This window comes from Gouania willdenowi, chromosome 5, assembly GCF_900634775.1.
Source record: "Gouania willdenowi chromosome 5, fGouWil2.1, whole genome shotgun sequence".
Lineage (NCBI taxonomy): Eukaryota > Metazoa > Chordata > Actinopteri > Blenniiformes > Gobiesocidae > Gouania > Gouania willdenowi.
The window spans coordinates 30007793-30029184 of record NC_041048.1 but is presented as its reverse complement, the minus strand read 5'-3'; the positions used below and the strand labels follow the sequence as shown (position 1 = coordinate 30029184).

General features: G+C 40.7%; 1 protein-coding gene across 1 annotated transcript; it reads right to left on the bottom strand.

Moving 5' to 3' along the window:
* Positions 1 to 1052: 1052 nt before the first annotated feature.
* On the bottom strand, positions 1053 to 4401 carry snrpe (small nuclear ribonucleoprotein polypeptide E). The gene is made up of 5 exons (XM_028446997.1): positions 4211 to 4401; positions 2610 to 2636; positions 2471 to 2533; positions 1480 to 1558; positions 1053 to 1261 (listed from the first exon to the last, which is right to left on the bottom strand). The coding sequence occupies exons 1-5, from the start codon at positions 4262 to 4264 to the stop codon at positions 1206 to 1208; spliced, it is 279 nt and encodes a 92-aa protein (XP_028302798.1). The 5' UTR covers positions 4265 to 4401; the 3' UTR covers positions 1053 to 1205.
* Between the last annotated feature and the right edge of the window lie 16991 nt (positions 4402 to 21392).

Sequence of the window (21392 nt, the reverse complement as noted above, 5' to 3'; positions counted from 1 at the left end):
GGTTTATTTCCACATTTTTCTTGATATGTCTATATCCGTGCCTCACAAAAGAAGAATATATCCAATGTATGACAATAACGATGCTAATGGTTAACCCTGACAGACAGCAAAGGTGGAATATAATAATTTTGTTTCTTGATTTGGTCGTTGAGGCGACCAAAAGTGGGGAATGTCATGGCAAATTTTATATTCATCATCATATCCTCAAATGTATGTTCATGTGTACAATTTGTCATGTTTTAATACATGACGACTCCATTAATCTTTACACTTTTGAACAGCTGAATCATGATTAAACAGTACAGATCGTATTATTCTCAGTGCAGCACAGTCTCTGCCAAGGACATACACTGACGTACACACTTATCAAGACAGATAAAGACTGGAGCCAAACCTTCTCATAACATCTTCATCATCCTCCAACATTGCCACTATGGGCATCTGACTCCCTCCCTTTTGTCTCTCACTGTTGGGACCTTTTCTTATCTGTATAAAAAGCTTAAGCTTTGAAACTGTTGGGGCGGGGCGTGGCATTTCCTTTGGACGTCCGCCTGGACGGACGCTAATTTTGTTTCACTTTGTTCCACTTTGTATTCTTTTATTTAGTTTAGAATAAAATCATTTTTTATTAAATCATCAATGCTTCTCCTGGATTCTATCATTCAACCAGAGCAATGAATCATGTCTCAAATGAGGTCAACCGTAAATTCTGCCGTAACACCACAAACTTATTTGGTTGAAAAATCTCAATATATTACTTGTCTTAAACCAACTTGTGTGTCTGGGCTTCTCTATCTAAATTATCTACAAATTGTAAGCAGTAAATATTTATATTAATCAGTGTGAGGAATATGGGTATTCTAGACTAAGTGGTCTTTGACTTTGTACACCCATCCCACTTATGGCTTAATCAAAACTAGTCTTTCCTAATTAAATTAATGCTGGAATGCCATAACAAATGCAATGATAGTGTGGATCCATGAGTGTTACTACCACCGGATGTCAGTGCAGTATAATAGGGCAAATGCCACTGAAATGAAGATTTACTCCTGTTGAGAAATTTAAAAAAAATATTTATACGAAATGAACATTTATTGTCAAATTGACATCATGTGTTAAAAGGAAAACTATATTTATGATCCAAAACATCTAGTTAAAGTTTCATCCAGGAACAAGCTCTGCAGGCAGGCGTCTGTCTTGGGAGGTCAGTTGGACACACTCTGCAGGAGGGTGATGTTGTCACCTTTCAACATGATCCTCCCTGGGAGAGGAGACAACAGTGAAAAAGACAAATACTGAAGAGGAGCTCAGACAGACATGTCACATTATGCGTTTAAACTAACTCATCAAACAGGTTCTGTGTTTCTCTTCTGAGGTTAAAGCTTTTTAATATATTAGGTTTGTACCAGTGAGGTAAATAAACAGTAGAAATAGATGTCTAAAAATCAAGCACACACAATTAGCCTGTAGTTCTCTTACCAAGTGGTTTTCTGTTCTTAGTCTTCATGTGAACTTCCTCGGAATCGTCCAGAACCAGGTTCATGTACTCGTCAAAACCCTGAAAAAAATGAGAAAGGACAGCAGTGGGAAATCATGGCTTGTCAATATTCCATCCAAATTTTTCTCAAATTGTTGCTTAAATGTTCGGTTTTGTAACAAAACACATCCTTGTGACTGTGAGGGAGTAGAAGAGTAGGCCATTTTCCGTGATGGACATGAACACAGTATTACACGCATGACAGCATAATGAGTGTCAGAGAAGCTGAGCTGATCTAATAGGGTGACTATGTTCACACAGGGTGTGTTTGTTAGATTCATGAATCAGCCTGTTTGAGAGCAGAGGATGAAGCTGCGGCTAATGTACAAGGATTGGTTTAGGAAGGGCTTCTTCTTAAAGCTGCTATGTTGAAGGATGTTAAAGTGAGAGTTGCAACGGCAACTCTTCACAAAAGCCAAGGAGAAGATTTGTGAAAGAAATGCAATGTTACAATACAAACAGCTGAATATTTTAATATATACTATACAGTACTTGGTTATAAAATTGAAAAATAACTATGTTAAATTGAAATATTTTGAGATTTTATTATTTAACACTTAATACCATACAAATTAACAAAAAAGTACAGAAAATTGGTACAGTTGAGTACTGAACACATCGATTCAAATGTGAACGGTACCCGTCACTAATGGTCTTATATATTATTGCAAGTGATTTATCTTTAATATGCTTTATCAATGTTTTATGATTGCCCCCCAAAAAACAATTTTACCAAAGAAATATAATAAAGTTGTCCTCAGCCTTTAGCTTTAAACATGCATTGCTACAATGTCTATGGATTAAATATTTAAAAAATACAATGTGTTTTTGGTAATGTTTTTTTTAAATGTTAATGTGATTAAAACCCAAGTTTGAGCACTGAATTTCTCTAGAATATAATGAGAACACAAAACAATGAAGGGATGCACTCACAATGATGCAGCCCTCTATCCTCGTGTTCACCTGCTCATACAGCCACACCTGGATCCGTGAGCGCTGGAAAATAAAGGAGGACATGGGAGCTTTGCTGTATCCCATTTTTTTTTCACTACCAATGGATTGACATACTTACATTTTGTAGATACCTGAAAATAAGGTTCTGAAAGGCTGAGTCAAGGGTTTAAAACTAAAGAGGCAAGAATTTGCAACCACAACCCAATATATCCACATCTAACTATTCCCACAGCCAAAGTTGCTGTTTAGTTTTTTAACTACCTATTAAGCAGCACTTAGGTGATCTGAGCCTCTCGGATGAGGAACCCTTTCCTTCAAAAAGCACCCAAAAACATACTTGTTTCGGCAACATTCTTGTCCAACCTGAGCTAGCGTTGTTTTGTTACACTTTATACTATTTACTTGATTACACGCCATTTTACTTATTTATTTAACTACAGTGAAGCACTTTGTGACTACTGTCTGTGAGAAGCGCTATACAAATAAAATTTACAAAGTAGCTATCCGTACGTAGCTGTATCAAAGTACAGGGAAAAAATGGCTTAACAAGTGATGTTTGGATGATTGACTGGGGGTTTCCACTGGATACGTCAACGCTGCGCCACCGATCCGGTTTTTCCAAGCTGTCCGCTAATCCCTACCGGTTGCGTTTTGAATGTGCCACGGTGCACTCCAGTTGGAGGACTGTGACATCACGAGACAGAGCAGTTCTCACGATATTTATATAATCTAGATTTGTCAAAGCCATATTTTTTAGCAACAGCCAACAGAGAAGAGATAAAACTCCACCAGTAAAACATGAACTAAATCAAAGTTGCTGCAGTTTACAGTATGAGGAAAAAATATAGTGAATGTGATTTGTTTTTACACATTATGACGTTTTGGGGATGTAGTTACTTGAAATATAATCTGAAGTGTTTTATTTTGAAAAGTAACCGGATATTTTATTGCGGAATAAGTGCTTAATTTCCTGTTTAGCTTCATTTGCTCTGTGCTGATTGATGTGTCGTACTCCGGTGTCCGACAATAATAGAAGCCCTGCGTATATCTGGTGGAGGGCACCGGACTACCGCAGCTGGGAAGGAGCAGACGCGCACCACAGCAGACCCGGTGGAAACTAATACAGACTAAAGTGGAAACCTATCAGCTCCGGTGACGTAACGCGGCAGAGCCGCATCCAGTGGAAATTGGGGGTTAGTGGCTGCCCAGGTTAGGGTTAAAAAGAAGTACAAGTACGTAGCGTCTTAGTCACATCACCTACATTGGCCAAAGAGGGGGGCTACGTACGGATAGCCACTGCCTAAAATGTTCTTTCTTATTACATGTGCTCCCCTTAGATTCGTCCGACAGATACCACAACACACCTCTAGAGGCCTAGGGATTTCATGTCTTAACCATTCAAGGCTGTTTTGGCAGCACAAGAACTACACAATATTAATGCATCCGTCATGTTATGGCGTATCAAAGTAATGTGTAGTTCAACACGAGAAACAAAAAAGCCTGCGGGTAAGCACTAGCAAGTGAATCTGGCTTGAATTTTATCTAGACATTAATCCATGACCATTTTCAGCTATTATTAACAGTCACACCCTCGTTATTTAACACAATCGGACACAATTCGGCAATGAAAACAGCAATTGTTCCGGACAGCTTTACCGCGCTTCATACAGCTAGCATAGCTGCTCAGTAGCGTTAGCCATTGAAAAGAAAAAAGGATACAATGGGCTGCACCATAACCTTCTGGACCTTCTGTCCCTGTCCTCTGTAAGCCATGACTTCAAATATTCACGAGCTTTGAGAGGAAAATGAAGAACTCCGACACAAAGCGCTAACAGACGACAGACTCACGTTGTAAACGGTTTTCTTCCTTGTGCGGAGAAAAACTAACGTGACTGAAACAGCGCCGCTACAGGTGGGAGGCTGTTACTGCACCACCCATACATCAGCAGGCGCTGTTCTTCTTCGTTTTTATTTCCGGCAGTGTAAACACTATTTATATAGAGTATTACTGCCCTCCACTGGTCTCTCGATAATCTACAATAGATCTTATACGCCCCATTGCAATGCAGGAACTGCAGTACTGCCTTGAATATCATTTGATAGTTCTCATTAATTATTATAAGAAATAGCAGGTTTGAAGATGGATGGATGGAAAACCCATACATTCTATTTCTACTGTCCACACTGACATAACCAGAGGTGAAAGTGATGCATTACAAGTTGTTACTGTAATTGAGTTGCTTTTATGGGTTCTTGTACTTTTTTGAGTATGTTTCTAAATCAATAATTTTACTTTTAGGTTTTATTAAAAAAAAGAAAAAAAAAAGATCAACAGACATTGTGAAACTACAAAAAAAAAAATAAAAAAAAATGAAATGACCAGACATCAATCAACTTCATCACATCATAACCAACCAACCAGATTATATGTAATGCACAGTACCAAGACAGCATTGAATGCCAGTTATTTTCTCAGTTTATAGAGTTCATAAATGTAGCTATACTTACAGCCTGCAATTTTTTTTTGAAATATTGAATTGAATTCATTGGTGTTATTTTATTTTTAGAAAATAATTGTACATTTTGAAAAACCTTTTATTTTATACAGATGCTTTTGTGGAAAATTGTCTTTCTTTTAAAGTTTATATATGAGATGCTTACTGTATGGAAGGGAACCATGGCAACATTTATTACCAAAAAAACATGGGTGGTGAAAATAACAGGTAACTTTTACTTTGAGTACTGATTGTTGAGCTACTTTTTACTTGTACTTGAGTATTTTATGCATGACTTATATGTATTTGTACTTTACATTTTCAAGTAACAGTACTTCTGCTTGAGTAAGCTATATCAGTACTCTTTACATCTCTGGACATAACAGAAGGTGGTGTTTGGGTGTGGGTTGTTTGGTGTTTTTTTTTTTTTTTTTCAGTTCAGGCAAACAAGTTTAAGCTAATTATTTAGATAGAATGGGTGACCGTGGCTCATGTGTTAGAGGGGTCATCTTCAGATCGAGAGGGTTGGGGATTTGATCCCAGAGCTATACTTGTCTATGTGTCGAAGAGTCCTTGGGCAAAACACTAAACCCTGAATTGCTCCCAATGGTCAGCAAGCACCTTACATGGCAACTCTGTCCCATTTTTGTGTAACTGTAAGTGTGAATGGGTGAATGAGCTGATATTGTGTAGTGCTTTGGTACTAACTCTGTGCTAATAAATAAATAAAGCACCAAGCTGATGTGCTGTCCTTATTTTTTAATCTGTTTAGCATGCATTCATATGAGGCCATTTTTGCTATCATATTTGCCTATTCTTTAATATGTGGGTCGATTGGAGTTTGCCATTGATTGGAGTTTGCCATTGATACCCCAATCATAATAACTGAAAATTTCCCAATTGATATATTAGTTATCCTTCCCTTATCGCCCAGTAAACACAGTCCAGGACAACTTGGTACAGGCTTTCCCAACCATTTACTAAGGACATGGATGACCTCCACCCAAAAGCATTGAATAATTGGGCATTGGCCATTGAATAATTGGGCATTCCCACAAACAATGCATAAGAGTACCAGTATCATTCTGACATTTCCAACACAATGCATTGTTCAGAAGACCTGCCCTACGTAATCTCACTGGAGTCCAATAATACCTTTGCAATATTTTAAGTTGTGTAAGTTTACATTCTCTCACAAATTTTCCATATTCTGATAGAATCCTTAGCCATTCATTATCCCCAAATGTAACCCTTATATCCTTTTCCCATAAACCCTTCAGTGATTTACAGTACACTAGTCACATCACTGATTCATCTGTATGGCGCACGGTGGATTAGTGGTTAGCACGTCCGCCTCACAGCAAGAAGGTCCTGGTTTCAAGCCCTGGGGTGGACTTGGGTCCTTTCTGTGTGGAGTTTGCATGTTCTCCCCGTGCTGCGTGGGTTTCCTCCGGGTACTCCGGCTTCCTCCCACAATCCAAAAAACATGTCAGTCTTCCTTTTTCCCTAGGTAAACATAGTTTAGAGAACTTGATTCTTGGTCTTTTCCCTTCCCAAAGAAAATGTTTAACCATCACATCATATTGGTTAAATATGGATGATGGTACAGTGATTGACAGCATCATAAGGGGATAATTGGATTGTGGTGAAACAACCATTTTGATCACATTCACTTTTCCCCAAAATGTCAGCTTGAGTCTTTCCCATTTGTCAAGGTTATCTTTAATATTTTGCAAAATTGGCTCTAAATTTAGTGTTGGCATTTGTTCCAGCTCCCTACTCAATTTAATACCCAAATACTTCATTCCATTCGGAATCCATTTAAACCCAAATTTTCCTGTTACATTTCCTCTATAAATTCCAGATAAAGGCATTGCCTCTGATTTGGCCCAATTGATTTTGTATCCTGAGACTTTGGAATAAGATTGTATTATATCCATTAAATGAGGTATTGAGTGACTTGGGTCCTCCAATAGGACTAAAATATCATCTGCACAAGGCAGCAGCTTGTGTTGTTTACCACCGCCTTCTAATCCCTTTATATCTAAATTTCCTCTTATGGCTACAGCCAGTGGTTCCAGTGAGATATTAAACAATAAAGGTGAAAGAGGGCACCCCTGTCTTGTAGCTCTCCTCAAAGCAAAGAAAGGTGTCACAATGCCATTAGTTATAAATGATGCTTTAGGGCTTTTATACAAAATTTTGAGAATCCAAAATTGAGCAAAGCAGCAAATAAAAAGTCCCACTGAACACGGTCTAAAGCCTTCTCCGCATCAAGGGAGAGGGCGACTACAGGGCTATTTTTCTCACAATTGAGACTTATTAACTGCAGTAGTCTTCTCATATTATCTGTTAAATATCTGTTTTTCATACATCCTACTTGATCTGTGTGTATGATATTTGCTAAAACTTTCCCCAAATGGGTTGCTAATATTTTGGTCAAGATCTTAAAATCTTAAAATTAAAATTAGTAGGCTAATAGGCTGGTAATTGGAGGGCTATAACGGATCTCTAGCCTTCTTTGGTATAACTGTAATTAAAGCCTCATCAAAATTTGGGGGAAGACATTGCAAATCAAAGGCTTCATTAAATACCTCTTTTAATACTGGAGCTAGGACATCTATAAATCTTTTATAGTATTCTATAGAAAATCCGTCCAGCCCTGGTGACTTTCCATTCTTCATACCGGCTATGGATTGGCGAATTTCGGCCTCCGTAACTGGGCCATCCAAGAGTTTATCCTGTTCAGGTGACAACTTGGGCATATCAACATGAGTAAAGAAGTTCACAATTTCTTTTGTTATCAGAGTAAAACTCTGGAGTCTTACTCTGATATGGCTTGATAATAGTCAAATAAAACCCCATTAATTTCTTTAGAGTCAGTGACAATTGCGTCTACCTTTTTAATTAAGGTATCAAATTTCCGGAATCACGCTTTTTCAGCTGTTTAGCCAGCAATTTCTCTGTTTTTTCACCCACTTCAAAAAAGGATGCCCCCAACCTAAATAAAGCATATTGTGCTTTATTATTATATATTTCCTGAAGTTCAAATTGAAATTTACAATTGTCCTCATATTTTTTATTTGAAAAGCAAAAAACAAAAAACAAATGAAAAAGTATAAACATAACTAGTTAAGGTCCCAACCGAGTGTCCTCTCGGCTGCTGGTTGCTAGGCGACAGCCAGTGTCAGCCCCCACCCCGTGTAAGTTTCTCTCATTTTCCACTTTTAAACAATATTGTCCCATACCTCTCATTTCTTGTTGCAGTGTCAGCTGATGAAGCATTCAGCCTCTTCAGCTTGTGTGAAGCATTAATTCTTGCCCATCCACGTAAATCTCAAAGTTGCAGGAAAAGCCAAAGTGTGTCTCTAATTGCGTTGTTGAAGAGCCTTCTTTGCCGACAGAAACGTCTTCCTCTTCTCTGCGAGTTCCTTCGTTACATCAGGGAATATCGACAGCTTATTTCCTTCCCATGTGATCCCTCTCTTTGCTCTCAGTACCTGTCTCAGAAAGCGGATCAAAACAGCAAGCACAGGGGCCAGAACTCTGTGTAGTCGCTCGATCTCAAACTTCGCTTCGGGGATGATGCCCAGTCCATCACTCAGTTCTCTTTTAACACACACCTCAAGCGTACCATCAGTGCCGTAGGTTTCTTTGAGGCCAACCAAACGAGCATTATTCCTTTTGCTGTGATTTTCAAGCACCTGTACACGGTCCTACAGTGTGCTCACCTTCTCCCAACACACTTGCTGCCTGTTTCAAGGCCCCCCATCTTGTCTTCCAGCTAAGAGTTTCGCACCTACGCCTCCCTCATTTGTGTTTGCAAGCCACTGACAACTTATTTTATGGACATTACATCCGAGCCCACTTCAATCAGTTTGGCGCTTATTTTAGTTATTTCAGCAAAAACAGCCTCAAGGGATTCCTCAGAAGACCATTACAATAGTACAGTCTGCTGGAAATAAATGCATGGAGCAGTTTCTCCTGATCTTTCTGAGTCATTAAACCTTTCACACTCGAGATGTTTTTAGGTGGTAGAAGGCTGTTTTGTGATAGATTTGATCTGACTGCTGAATGTCAGATCTGAGTCAATCAGAACACCAAGGTTTTTGACTTGGTCTTTGGCTTTTAAAGTTCAAGACTCAAGATACTTGCTGATAGCAGTCCTCTTTTCCTTGTTACCAAAGGCAACCACCTCCATCTTGTCATGATTTAGTTGAAGAAAGTTTTCATTCATTCAGCAGTTTACCTTTTCTAAACAGTCATTTAAAACCTCTATGGGACTATAGTCATCTGGGTTCAGTGATATATATAGTTGTGTGTCATCTGCATAGCTCTGATAATCAACCTTACAGTTCTGTAAAATGTGTCCTAGAGGAAGCATATGAAGGCTAAACAGAAGGGGTCCAAAAATAGAGCCCAGAGGAACCCCACAGGACATTGGTTATACGTCAGATTCAAAGTTTCCAATGCTTACTAAATAACTTTGCTCCTCCAAGTGGGACTTAAACCATTGCATTACTTTTCCATTTAGTTCAACCCATGTTTGCGATCTGTGCAACAAAATTGTGTGATCTACAGTGTCAAATGCAGCACTTAGATCCAACAGAATGAGAACAGATACTTTTCCTGAATCAGTGTTCAACCTTTTGTCATTGATCACTTTGATAAGAGCAGTTTCAGTGCTGTGATGAGAACGAAAACCTGACTGAAATTTATCAAATATTTTGTTGAATGTTAATAATTGACTCAGTTGGTTGAAGACCACCTTCTCAATGATCTTGGCCATGAATGGAAGGTTGCTGATTGGTCTATAGTTAGCCAGTATAGAGGCATCCAGTGTTCTCTTTTTTAACAGAGGTTTCACAGCAGCTACTTTCAGGGATTTTGGTATGGTGCCTGATTGGAATGAGCAGTTAATTATCTGACACAAATCAGTGACAATTGACTTTACAACAGTTTTAAACAAGTTTGAGGGTATTGTGTCAAGGCAACATGTTGATTGATTCAGCTGCTGAACAGTTTCCTCTATTGTTTTTGGGTTCACTGTAATAAACTCTAACTTTGTAGTTGACTCATCCTTCAGTGGTTGAAGCTGTTCAAGCTTTTTGTTATTTTGCTGGTTTATTCTGACGTATGACCTTATTGATTGTATTTTTTCATTGAAATATACATCAAACTCATTGCATTTTCCAGCTGACAGTAATTCAGGGGCTATCTGGTCTGGAGGGGTTGTGAGCTTTTCAACTACAGAAAACAACATGCGAGAGTTGTTGACATTTTTGGCAATCATCTCAGAAAAGTATTGCTGCCTTGCTTTGAACAAGCCATCATTGAATTTTCGCAGATTTATTTTGTATAGTTCTAGATGAATTTGGAGTTTTGTTGATCTCCATTTACGCTCAGCTCTTCTACAGTCAGATTTCAAATTCTGCATTATCTCAGTCTTCCTCCAAGGTGTTTTCTGTGTGTTTTGTTTTCTCTTAGTTTTAATTGGAGCCACCACATCTATGATATTACAGACTTCTGTATTAAACTCATCCAAAAGATCATCAACTGTCTCACCACTCAATGTTGGTGTCATTGCTATGGCTTCCATAAACTGTGCACTTGTGTTTTGTCATTTATGTACCTTTTCTTTAAACACACAGAAGTAGGGGGAACAGATGTTACAGTCTCTAGGTCAAAAATGACACAGAAATTATTAGATAGAGCTAAGTCTCTTACATCAACAGCAGAGATATCAACACCTTTAGAGATAACCAGATCCAAAGTGTGACCTTGAGTGTGTGTCGGACCAGTCACATGTTGTATATGACCAAAAGTGTCCATTAAAGCATACAGTTCTTTGGCAGTATTGTCCATGTTATTGTCTACATGAATATTTAAGTCACCCGTTATTATTAATAAGTTGCAATCAGTGCATACAACTGACAGCAGTTCAGCAAACTCATCCATGAATTCTCCAGAATATTTTGGGGGTCTATAAATGACACATAGTGCACTTTATTATTTCTGTAGAATGTTTGACTTTTAGGAGCTTTTATCCTGTAAGCTGTTGCAAGTTATTTTTTGATAATATTTTTACATTTAAATATTCACAATTTTTTACATTTTTGCTCTACAAGGAAACGTAAAACTCAGGACACTTTATTGTTGCTTTAAGATGTTTTGTTAATTTGCCCTGTAGATTATTATTATATCACCTATTGTTTTACAATAAAGTAAGTTTAGAACATTCAAGGTATCGGCAGGTCAGGCTTTTAAAAAATTGGGGATCGGCCAGAAAATTGCCACTGGTGCACCCCTGCTTAATATGAAACGTTTTTTTTAATATTTGTTAACTACATTTATGTATTAGTGTAAGCCAAAGACCTGTTTTGATTTTTAATTCAATTGTAATTGACAGTTTTTGTTGAATTTCAATGGTAATTACAATTCCAAACTTAGTGAAACGCCTTGCCTGCAGATCTGAGAAGGGCTTTTACATTAAACACTTTTAAAAGCAGATTGAAAACTCTACTTTTTGCAACATTTTATGATTAGATGTCGATGCCTGCTTTCAGTGTGTGTGCATGTTGTGTGATCTACTTCATGTGGATGATTTTTATGTACTTGTACTTGTATTTCGTTTGATTTGATTTGATATGTAGGTTTGAAGGGATGATGTACAGGTCAGTAGGGAAAGCAGCCACGCTGTTTGGTTTAGACAAGAGATGCTGATACTCAGCAGATGGCAGGAGGCTAAACTCAAAGTGGCAGAGCTGAGGATAATGTTGACATTTTTACAGAGAGAGAGAGTGTAACGGGCAGAATTATGAATTAAAATGTTAGTGTTATTAATATGAATTAGTACATCAAGGGGTGGGAGAAAGTGAAAGAGACAAGGGTAAGAGGGTTTGATCATGTAGAGAAAAGGATGTTAAAAATGGGACTGCCAGGCAAGAGGAGATGAGAAAGGCCTGTTAGGAGGTTGGTGGATCCGTTACAGAAAAAAACACAAGGTATACGTATAAGGAAGGAAGACATAGGTTATAGGAGGACAATAAGCTGCTGTGCCAACCACAAAAGGGATAATGCAGAATAAAGGAAGTTACATGTTCATCTTTTTGTATGCAGTTTTTCAGATTTGTTTTTAGTTGGTTTTCATCATTAGGCAGTGGTTTCTTTCAGGATGCGTACACACGTCTCCCTTTTACGCCTGGTGCATCAGGGGGATTGGTTCACGACTTTCGACCTGAAGGTTAGGTATTTCCACATTCCGATATATCCTCCTCACAGGAAGTACCTGAGATATGTTTCCGGGGGATATGTTATGAATACCCCGTGCTCCCCTTTGGCCTCTCACTGAGCCTGAGGGTGTTCGTGCGTTGCACGGAGGCTGCGATGGCCCCGCTGAGGGGGCGGGGAATCCGCTTGGCTGCTTTTAGCACAATCTGAATTGGAGGCCACAGTGCACACGCGCATTCTGTTATGTCACTTATCTGACCTAGGGTTCATGATAAACAAAAAAAAGAGCATGTTGTCCCCTAGACAGGAAACTGTCTTCCTGGGACTGTCTCTGCGCTCGGTGCCCCTCACCACGCACCTGCTGGTGCAGCGGGTTGAGACTTTGCCTCGCGCTGTTTCGACCGGGCAAATTCAGTTCAGATTATGTCTCCGATTACTCGGATTGATGGCTTTGGCCAGTCCTGTGCATCATGGCGCACGAAGGGTTTTGGTTGTGCCGGAGTGCGCTGCACCTCTGGCAGGCCTCAGATTTCCTCATGCGCGGTGTGGACCATTACGTCCAGGAAGGTGCGCCACGGACGCCAGCCTGACGGGCTGGGGTGGGGTTTTCAAGGGGAGGTTGGTGAAAGGGAGCTGGGAAGCAAATCGCCAATGCTGTCACATAAATTATTTGGAGTTGTCAGCGGTGTTCCTCTCACTGATCCAGTTCCTCCCGTCTCTCAGGGGACATCATGTCCTGGTGAGGACTGACAGTACAGCGGTGGTGGCGTATATCCACCGCTAAGGTGGTTTACGCTCCCGTCAGCTGCTGCTGGCACGCAGGCTGATCCTGTGGAGTTGTGATCATCTCCTCTCTTTGAGAGGGACGCACGTTCCCGGGGTCCTGAACGTAGGAGCGGACCTGCTGTCTAGGGGCGCACCAGTGTACGGGGAATGGAGGTTGTGTGCCCGCTATGGACGGGCCAAGGTGGATCTGTTGTTTTTCTCCCTGCACTGCACGGATGCTCCCCTCGGCGTAGACGCACTGGCGCACGTCTGGCCGCGCACACTGCTTCACGCATTTTGCTTGTTGGCTCTTATACCCCCTACTCTGTCCAGAGTGAGGGAGCAAGGTCATGCACTGATCCTGGTGGCCCCTCACTGGCCAGCCATGCAATGGCTGGTAGCGATTTACCAGCTGCTGTGCGCTCCTCCTTGGCAGCTCCCGCTGCACAGGGATCTGCTGTCACAGGCGGGAGGAACGATCTTCCACCTACACCCAGAGTGGCTGGGTCTGTGGGCTTGGCCCCTGAATGGCTCCGTATGTCAGTGGTGGGACGCTCACAGTGCGTGATCTCCAGTTTACAGGGCGGCTGGGTCTCTTCCACTAGCTCTCTGTATGATTGCAAGTGGAGGGTTCTTTGTCATTAATTTTGCTCTCATATTACTCATGAAACCGGGGTTATTTTTTGAGGGTTGATTTCCCCTTTTTCAGGGCCCGGGGGGAGTGATCTTATCATCCCTGCAGGGCCTGATTGACAAGCACGTGGCCTGTTTCACTGTGAAAGTGTATTTGGCGGTGATCGCAGCCTGTCATGTGGGTTTTGGGGATAAAACGGTGAGTCAGCTCCCACTGATTGGCCGTTTTTTATTAAGTAAAAAAATGCTTCCTTGTGAGCTGTGTTGTTTCTAGCCCTGGCTTCAGCTAAGCGGTTTAGTGACATCCGTGCGCTCTCGGTTTACCCGTCATGCGCTCAGCTCTTCCCGGGCGTTGTGAGGATTATTTTGGAGCCCAACTCGGCCTTTGTGCCGACGGTAGTGGACTCTTCATCTCCCTTTGACCTGTTAGCCTTCCTTCCATGCACATACTTGGACATGTAGAGGGCCTCAGGAGGAGCGATCAGCTGTTTGTCTCCTGGGCTAATTCCCACGGGGGGAAGCCTGTTGCTAAGCAGCACATGTCACAAGTGTTGCTTATGGGGCGATGGGGGCCGTTGCTTTAGCAACGGCTCCCCATTACCATGAACAATGGGGGTTATTGTTTTGGACTACGAGGGTTGGGGTCTGCGGCTGCCTGAGGGCCTGCAAGCACACTCGACTCGATGTCCTGCCACGTCTTGGGCCTTGTTCAGGGGAGTGTCTATTCAGGACATTTGTGCAGTGGCGAGTTGGTCCTCGCCCCTCACGTTTGTCCGGGTTTACATGCTGGACTGTTTGCTGTCCTGATGTATAACGGACTCTGCCTTGCGGGCTGTTTTTTTTTCGCTCAAAAAGCATGTCTGCACTACGGGAGCTGCCATATCCCATAGTGAGACATCTCACGACAAATTATGAAATAGAACTTTAGGTTATGTATATAACCTCGGTTCTATGAGTAATATGAATGAGATGTCTCACCAGACAACCCTTCTTGCTCGAACAAGTGAGTAGAGGTGCTTATTTTGAATGAGGGACTGTACATCCGCTCTCCCTCTTATAGAAGATGGGAATGTCCCCGGCGGATGGAAAGTTCTTTCCAGCCAATCAGGGCTTGGCGGATTGAGAAAAGTGCTTCTGAGGACTACAATGAGTGTGTATCCCATAGTGAGATATCTCAATCATATTACTCATAGAACTGGGGTTATACACATAACCTAAAGATAACCATTGATCACTTCTGTGATAAACTGCATCTTTCTTTTTAAAACATTGTGGTTGGGCAACACAATCAAAGTGTGCAAAGCATATTTGCACACTTTGGTTGCTTTACCTCATTTAGTTTCCATAGGTCTGTTTTCTGTGCGACTCGTCTAAACTGTTAACACTGGTTACTGTAGGTCAACCAACTGGCACTTAAAATGTTCATTGTGTACTTTTGAAGCTCAATGAGATAAAATCCATGCAACCATGAAGAGTTGGGAATCGGGGAAGTGGCGACTTTCACAAAGGATTTTTTTGCAGCATAGGATTTCAGGGAAATGTTGGATAGATAAATGTATATCCATCAATCCTTCCATCTCTCAAAACTCTGTAAGAGACATGCAATAATGTGTGACGAGGAAATATTACATTGAATCATTTTCCAATTAGGTGACAAACAACAAAGTTCATGAATGAATGAACTGCTCACATATACCTTTCTGTTGTCGATTTACAGTAGATACTCTTATACTGAACATGTAAACCCCATAAATTCTGTCTTAATATATTCATTCATTCATTTTCCAGTCTCTTATTTTGATTTATTATGGCAATCCTGGTGTAAATGTGTAAATATGTGTTTTAGTTGTGATGGGCTCTCCAGTCCAGGGTGTACAGTACCTAATCTATGTCAGCTAGTTATTTTGAAAGGGGATTATTTAATGCAACATTGATTACATTCACATCTTTAACAATAGGTAGCAATGCAATGTGGGTTTTTTTTTTCAAAGCATTGATTTTTCTTTATTTGTTTTTAATTGCACTTTTTTGTATCAAGGCTCTCCTCACATTGTCCGATGAGTTACTTTTTCTCACCTTGAAATTAAAGCTTTTTTTTTTCAGGTTTTTCAGAAATATTTAAAATGTTAAATTCTTGCATCTTGCTATGAAAAGGTGAGTGACATGGGTGCTGAAGCTGGTGCAGTTGTGAAGTTGAACAACTATAGGAAAAGAAGTTTTAGTAACATTCTACCACTTCATGAAATTCTTAATCAAAGTGTGCTTTGCTGGTTGTTAGTTGTTAATGTTGTTTGGTGGCTGACAGAAAGAAACAAAATGTAATAACATCAGCTGGCATGAGTGAATTTAGGATTTTTCTAAGTATCTTTTTAAGTTGACATTGACGTTTAAGTTGAGAGTGTGTTACCGCCACCATCTGTTCTGGTGGAGAACTCCTTTGAGGTGCACTGATCAATGGTTGCCGTGGCCATCATTGATGGTGTTGGTCACATACAAGTCAAATCCACCAGAAGGGTACATTAGCACTGAATAATTATATCAGTTAAAGAGTAACTAAACCCCCAAACCATTTTTTTTCAACTGAAAACAAATGTATTTGGATTTGAAATAGTGTTGTTGATTGATCGTTGTCCAACTCTTGACATTTTAGTCAAAGTATGTATTTCCATTTGGCGTATTTTGTTGTAAAAATGTTAGTGACTGAACTTAATGGGTTGAAACCCAGCTACTACAATCACATTTTGCTGTTGGCTGAGAATGGTTGTTTGTGATATTTTAGTGGCTTTACACATCACTGTTGTAAACACAGAGGCAGTATTAAGTATTGACTTAGTAGTTAGCATAGCATAGATTATCTTTGAAGATTTTATGGTATAAACTGGGCGTGTCTTTACTGATCTAGGAGCCCTGCCCATAATCAAGTCACCAAGGCCTTTTTCCAATTCCCCCTAGTGGCAGGTGAGCTGTAGAAGTCCTTTACCCAGATAGTCCGCTGCATTTGGCGAGTAACCCTAACCCTAAACAAAGTCTAGAGCAACTATTATGGTCGTACTCTGAGCCTTTCCAATCAAAGTCTATAGTGATTCAGTTGCACTGTGAACACAAATGCTCTCGGCTCTGATTAAACACAAGAAGTGTCAAAGAAGAAGTCGAGTGCCTTGCAGTGAGGGTGTGCAGTATATCGGCTACGGATCAAAACAAAGCATCAAAATCACAGAGGGACTGTCAGGTTATACAATATTATTATTATTATTATTATTAGGGGGCCAAGCCTGCGGGGCCAGGGAACCGCTTGTGTAAGCATACGCGGTTCCTAGCACCAGCAGTGCTAGGAACCCTATTGTAATCGTAAGGATTTTTATTAAAATATTTATTATTTTGTTTCCCCCGGTAAAACGGTAAAAGTGGTGCTGCAGGCTAAACCGTGCAAGGTCGGGCGATGCCCTTTGGGGGGTGGGTCCAGACCCCCCCCACGTACCTTGGACGCAAAAACTCACATATGTCGGCCAGCAGGTGGTGCAATAACCAAGGTCAACACGTTTTGAATTATAACTCCCACACCGTTTGTTGCACATTAATCACATTAATCGCGAAAACTGGAAAACCTACTTTTTTAAACTACTCCTTGGGATTTTGTCTAATCAGCGTGACACTTTTCCCTTAGAGTTCAGTTGGATTTGATCTAAAGTTCTGTGTAGCCAATTGTACATTTACTGTTGGTTAATAATTTTTTTCTCTGAGATTAGTTTCTAGGTTCAAGTGTGAGTTGGGAATGATTACTAAGATGTGCAGAGAATAGACAGACAATTTGTTGTTTATAGAAAATAAGTACCATGGATTTATTACATTACAGAAAATAATAATAAACAAAAGTGGTCTCAAAACAGACTAGAGTTCACCCGCTGGGATTTAGCTCAGTTCATAAGGCGTCACAGCCTGGGGAAAAAAATAGTTCCACTCAAACGAAAATGAAGTTGGTCCTACCACCCTGGTAGGACTGAAGTTCGTTGGGTTGGTCCACTGGAAGAGAACCTAATTAAATAAAGTTGACCCTACCACCCTGGTAGGATTGAAGTTCGTGCGTTCCTGGTAAGAGGATCGGTGCGGTGGTCCTACCGCTCTGGTAGACCTGCAGTTCACCGTCCACTACGTCATCTCCGTGGGTAGCTCACCATCTTTAGATCCATGGGGGGTTTAAAAAACCTGGCCTATACAAAATAAGCCACATTTAATAAAAGGTTTTCTTTCGTCTCTGTGCACAGTCAAAGTCCATAGGTGCATCAATCATCAAGGTACACCACATAATTTAAGAAACATTTAAATGAAAATTATGAGCAATTAATGCAGCGCTTATCATTAACTTGCTATAAAATACAGTTATATTAAAATGTTTCATACTTCAAACTTTATATTAATCAGAAGCAGAAGAGGAGGAAAAGTTTGTCACGACGACGCTGTAGCGATTACGTCTCCGTAAGCACTCACCGATGCAGTCTGAGTCGCCTATACAAAGTCCTCCGTTCTGCTGCCGATCGCTCCTTTTGTCAGATGCAAGGCACAACCGCTGGTCTGCACAGTTAGTAAAGTGCTGTCTGCTGAGCACCGGGTGCGCGTGCTACCGTTCATATGCTGCGTTTTCAGCTGCTGCTTGATTCTTTCCCGTATTCAAGCCTTCTCCTCCCGTACCTCATGCTTCCTGTTTATACTAGGATACTGGTCTGTGATTGGCTGGTGTGTGTGCGTGTGGATGAGTGACGTCAATGCAGTCTATTAGTGCGGTGAAATAATATTGTATATAAATAACTGAAGAGTAGATGTTATAATAAATTCACTTCTGCTAAATATAATATAATTAAATAATATAAATATAATACATTTCTTTATGACGTGGGTTACATCCTCCCCCTCTATTCCTATGTACGTCCTCGCTACATAGATGAAGCTAAACGACATGGACTTGGGAAGGAGCTTTATCTTTGGAATCGAAAGCTTCTGTACAAGCTAATGAAAGACTATGGAGAAGAGTTTGTACAACGGATAATAATGGGTTTCCTAATTGAGAATATCCTAATCGGTCAGGTGGATTTCTATGCCTATTTGTTCTTCTAAGTGAGATGGCATCTTCTGGATTTTCTTCCTCGGGTAACAGCTCACCGATTGAAGATTCGAGTGTCACCTCTTTTGCAGGTTCAACTTGGTCAGTTGCTGTCTCTATTGCAGAGTCCTGAAGATTCATGCTTTCATCTTCCATTGAGGTGAGGTGTACAGGTTCTGGACTTTCTACAGGAAGAGATAAGTTGTCAACAGGTTGAGTTATGTTTAGTTGAGGTTCAAAGTCTTTTGACAGGAGCAAAGTGTCTTTCTTAGGTGTAGCAGAATGAGTTGTCTGCAGAGGAACATCTGGGTTGTTGGTACTGTCACCCAAATCAACATAGACATGCTCAACAGTTCTCTGTGGAATCCAAATAGTTTGATCGTCATCATCATCATCATGGAGGCTTTGTTCACCAACATGTTTTTGTCGAGTTCTTGGTCTGCAAGGAGAGGGAGATGTACTTAGTTCATCCTGTGTAGGGGAAAGGAAACCACAACATAAAAGAAGATCTCTATGCAGTGTACGTGTTGGGCCATCTCTGTCTTCTGGCTTTACAGTGTAGACTGGAAGGTCTCCATTCCGGCTGACAACGATGTAAACATCAGGTTCCCATTTATCCGCTAGCTTGTGTTTGCCACGAATTCTGACGTTGCGAACCAACACTCTATGATATTAATTATAACCCCTCTCAACTGGATCTGCTTGTCGATAGCTCTGCTAGTCTGCTAAAATCCACCTTGGACTCAATTGCCCCATTGAGGGAAAAAACTATTAAACGTCAGAGGAAAGCTCCGTGGTTTAGCTCTGAAACTCACACACTCAAACAAACAACCCGTAAATTAGAGAGAATGTGGCGCTCCAATAAAACAGAGGAGTCACGAATACTCTGGCAAGAAAGCCATAGTAAATACATGACAGCCTTACGACATAGTCGATCTACATACTATTCCTCACTAATTGAAGAAAATAAAAATAATCCGAGGTACCTTTCAGCACTGTCGCCAGGCTAACACAAAGTCAGAGCTCTATTGAGCCCATGATTCCTCTAGCCCTCAGCTGTGAGGACTTTATGACATTTTTTAACGATAAAATTCATAAGATTAGAGATAAAATTAGCCACTCCCTGCCTTCACCTGGGCCTGCTGTACCATTAAATGTAAATAGGCCTAACCTAAACTGTTTCACACATATAGGACTTCAGGAACTTAACTCTATTATTTCATCCTCCAAACCATCGACCTGCCTTTCAGATCCGATCCCAACTAAGCTGTTTAAAGAAGTTGTTCCCCTGGTCTGCCCATCTTTGTTGGAGACAATAAATATATCCCTATCAATAGGCTACGTGCCACAGTCCTTTAAAGTAGCTGTAATCAAACCCCTTCTCAAAAAACCTACTCTTGATTCCAGCACTTTAGCAAACTACAGGCCTATATCTAATCTTCCTTTTATTTCAAAGATTCTTGAGAAAGTTGTGGCGGCTCAGCTCTGTGAAGTTCTTCAAAACAACAGCCTGTTCGAGGACTTCCAGTCAGGTTTTAGAGCTCAACACAGCACAGAGACTGCTTTAGTTAAAGTAACTAATGATCTACTCTGGGCTTCAGATGAAGGACGACTCTCAGTGCTGGTTTTATTAGATCTTAGTGCAGCTTTTGACACTATAGATCACTATATTCTACTAGAGAGATTAGAGAAATTACTTGGAATCACAGGGACTGCCCTAAACTGGTTTAAGTCCTACCTATCTGATAGGTACCAGTTTGTACACGTGAATAATAGGTCTTCTGTGTACACTAAAGTAAGCTACGGGGTTCCTCAGGGCTCTGTGCTAGGTCCAATCCTCTTCTGTATCTATATGCTCCCCCTTGGTAATGTTATGAGAAAATACTATGTATGTTAACTTTCACTGCAATGCTGATGATACCCAACTGTATGTATCAATGAAGCCAGGTGAGACAAATCAGCTATCTAAACTTGAGGCCTGTCTAAAGGACATTAGGGCCTGGATGGACCAAAATTTTCTTCTTCTCAACTCAGACAAGACTGAGGTCATTGTACTGGGCCCACGACACCTTAGAGAAACCTATGCTAGCCTAACTGCCCTAGATGGCATTACTCTGGCACGAAGCACAACTGTTAGAAACCTTGGGGTTCTTATTTGATCAGGATTTATCCTTCAACTCTCACATAAAACAAACTTCAAGAACTGCCTTCTTTCATCTCCGTAACATTGCTAAAATCAGATCTATCCTGTCTCAGGGCGACGCCGAAAAACTAGTCCATGCTTTTGTTACCTCTAGACTGGATTATTGTAATTCTCTTTTAGCAGGCTGCCCGAGCAAGTCGCTTAAGACACTTCAGCTGGTTCAAAATGCTGCAGCACGTGTACTGACTAAAACTAGGAGAAGAGATCACATTACTCCTGTATTAGCCTCTCTGCATTGGCTTCCCATAAAATATAGAATAGAATTCAAGATTCTTCTTCTCACTTATAAAGCCCTAAATGGACAGGCACCAGCCTATCTCAAGGAGCTTGTAGTGCCATACAATCCCCCCAGAACACTACGCTCTCAAAATGCTGGACTACTCGTTGTTCCATTTGTCTCTAAAAGTAGTATAGGAGGAAGAGCTTTCAGTTATCAGGCCCCACTTCTCTGGAACCATCTACCAACCACGGTTCGGGGGG

Excerpts from the sequence above, each read along its gene's own strand:
- snrpe (XM_028446997.1), bottom strand. The coding sequence starts at position 4,264 with ATGGCTTACAGAGGACAGGGACAGAAGGTCCAGAAGGTTATGGTGCAG. Across the intron at positions 2,637-4,210 it reads AGGTTATGGTGCAGCCCATT|AACCTTATTTTCAGGTATCT; the intron begins GTATCCTTTTTT and ends TCAGCCTTTCAG. Across the intron at positions 1,559-2,470 it reads GGATAGAGGGCTGCATCATT|GGTTTTGACGAGTACATGAA; the intron begins GTGAGTGCATCC and ends CATTTTTTTCAG.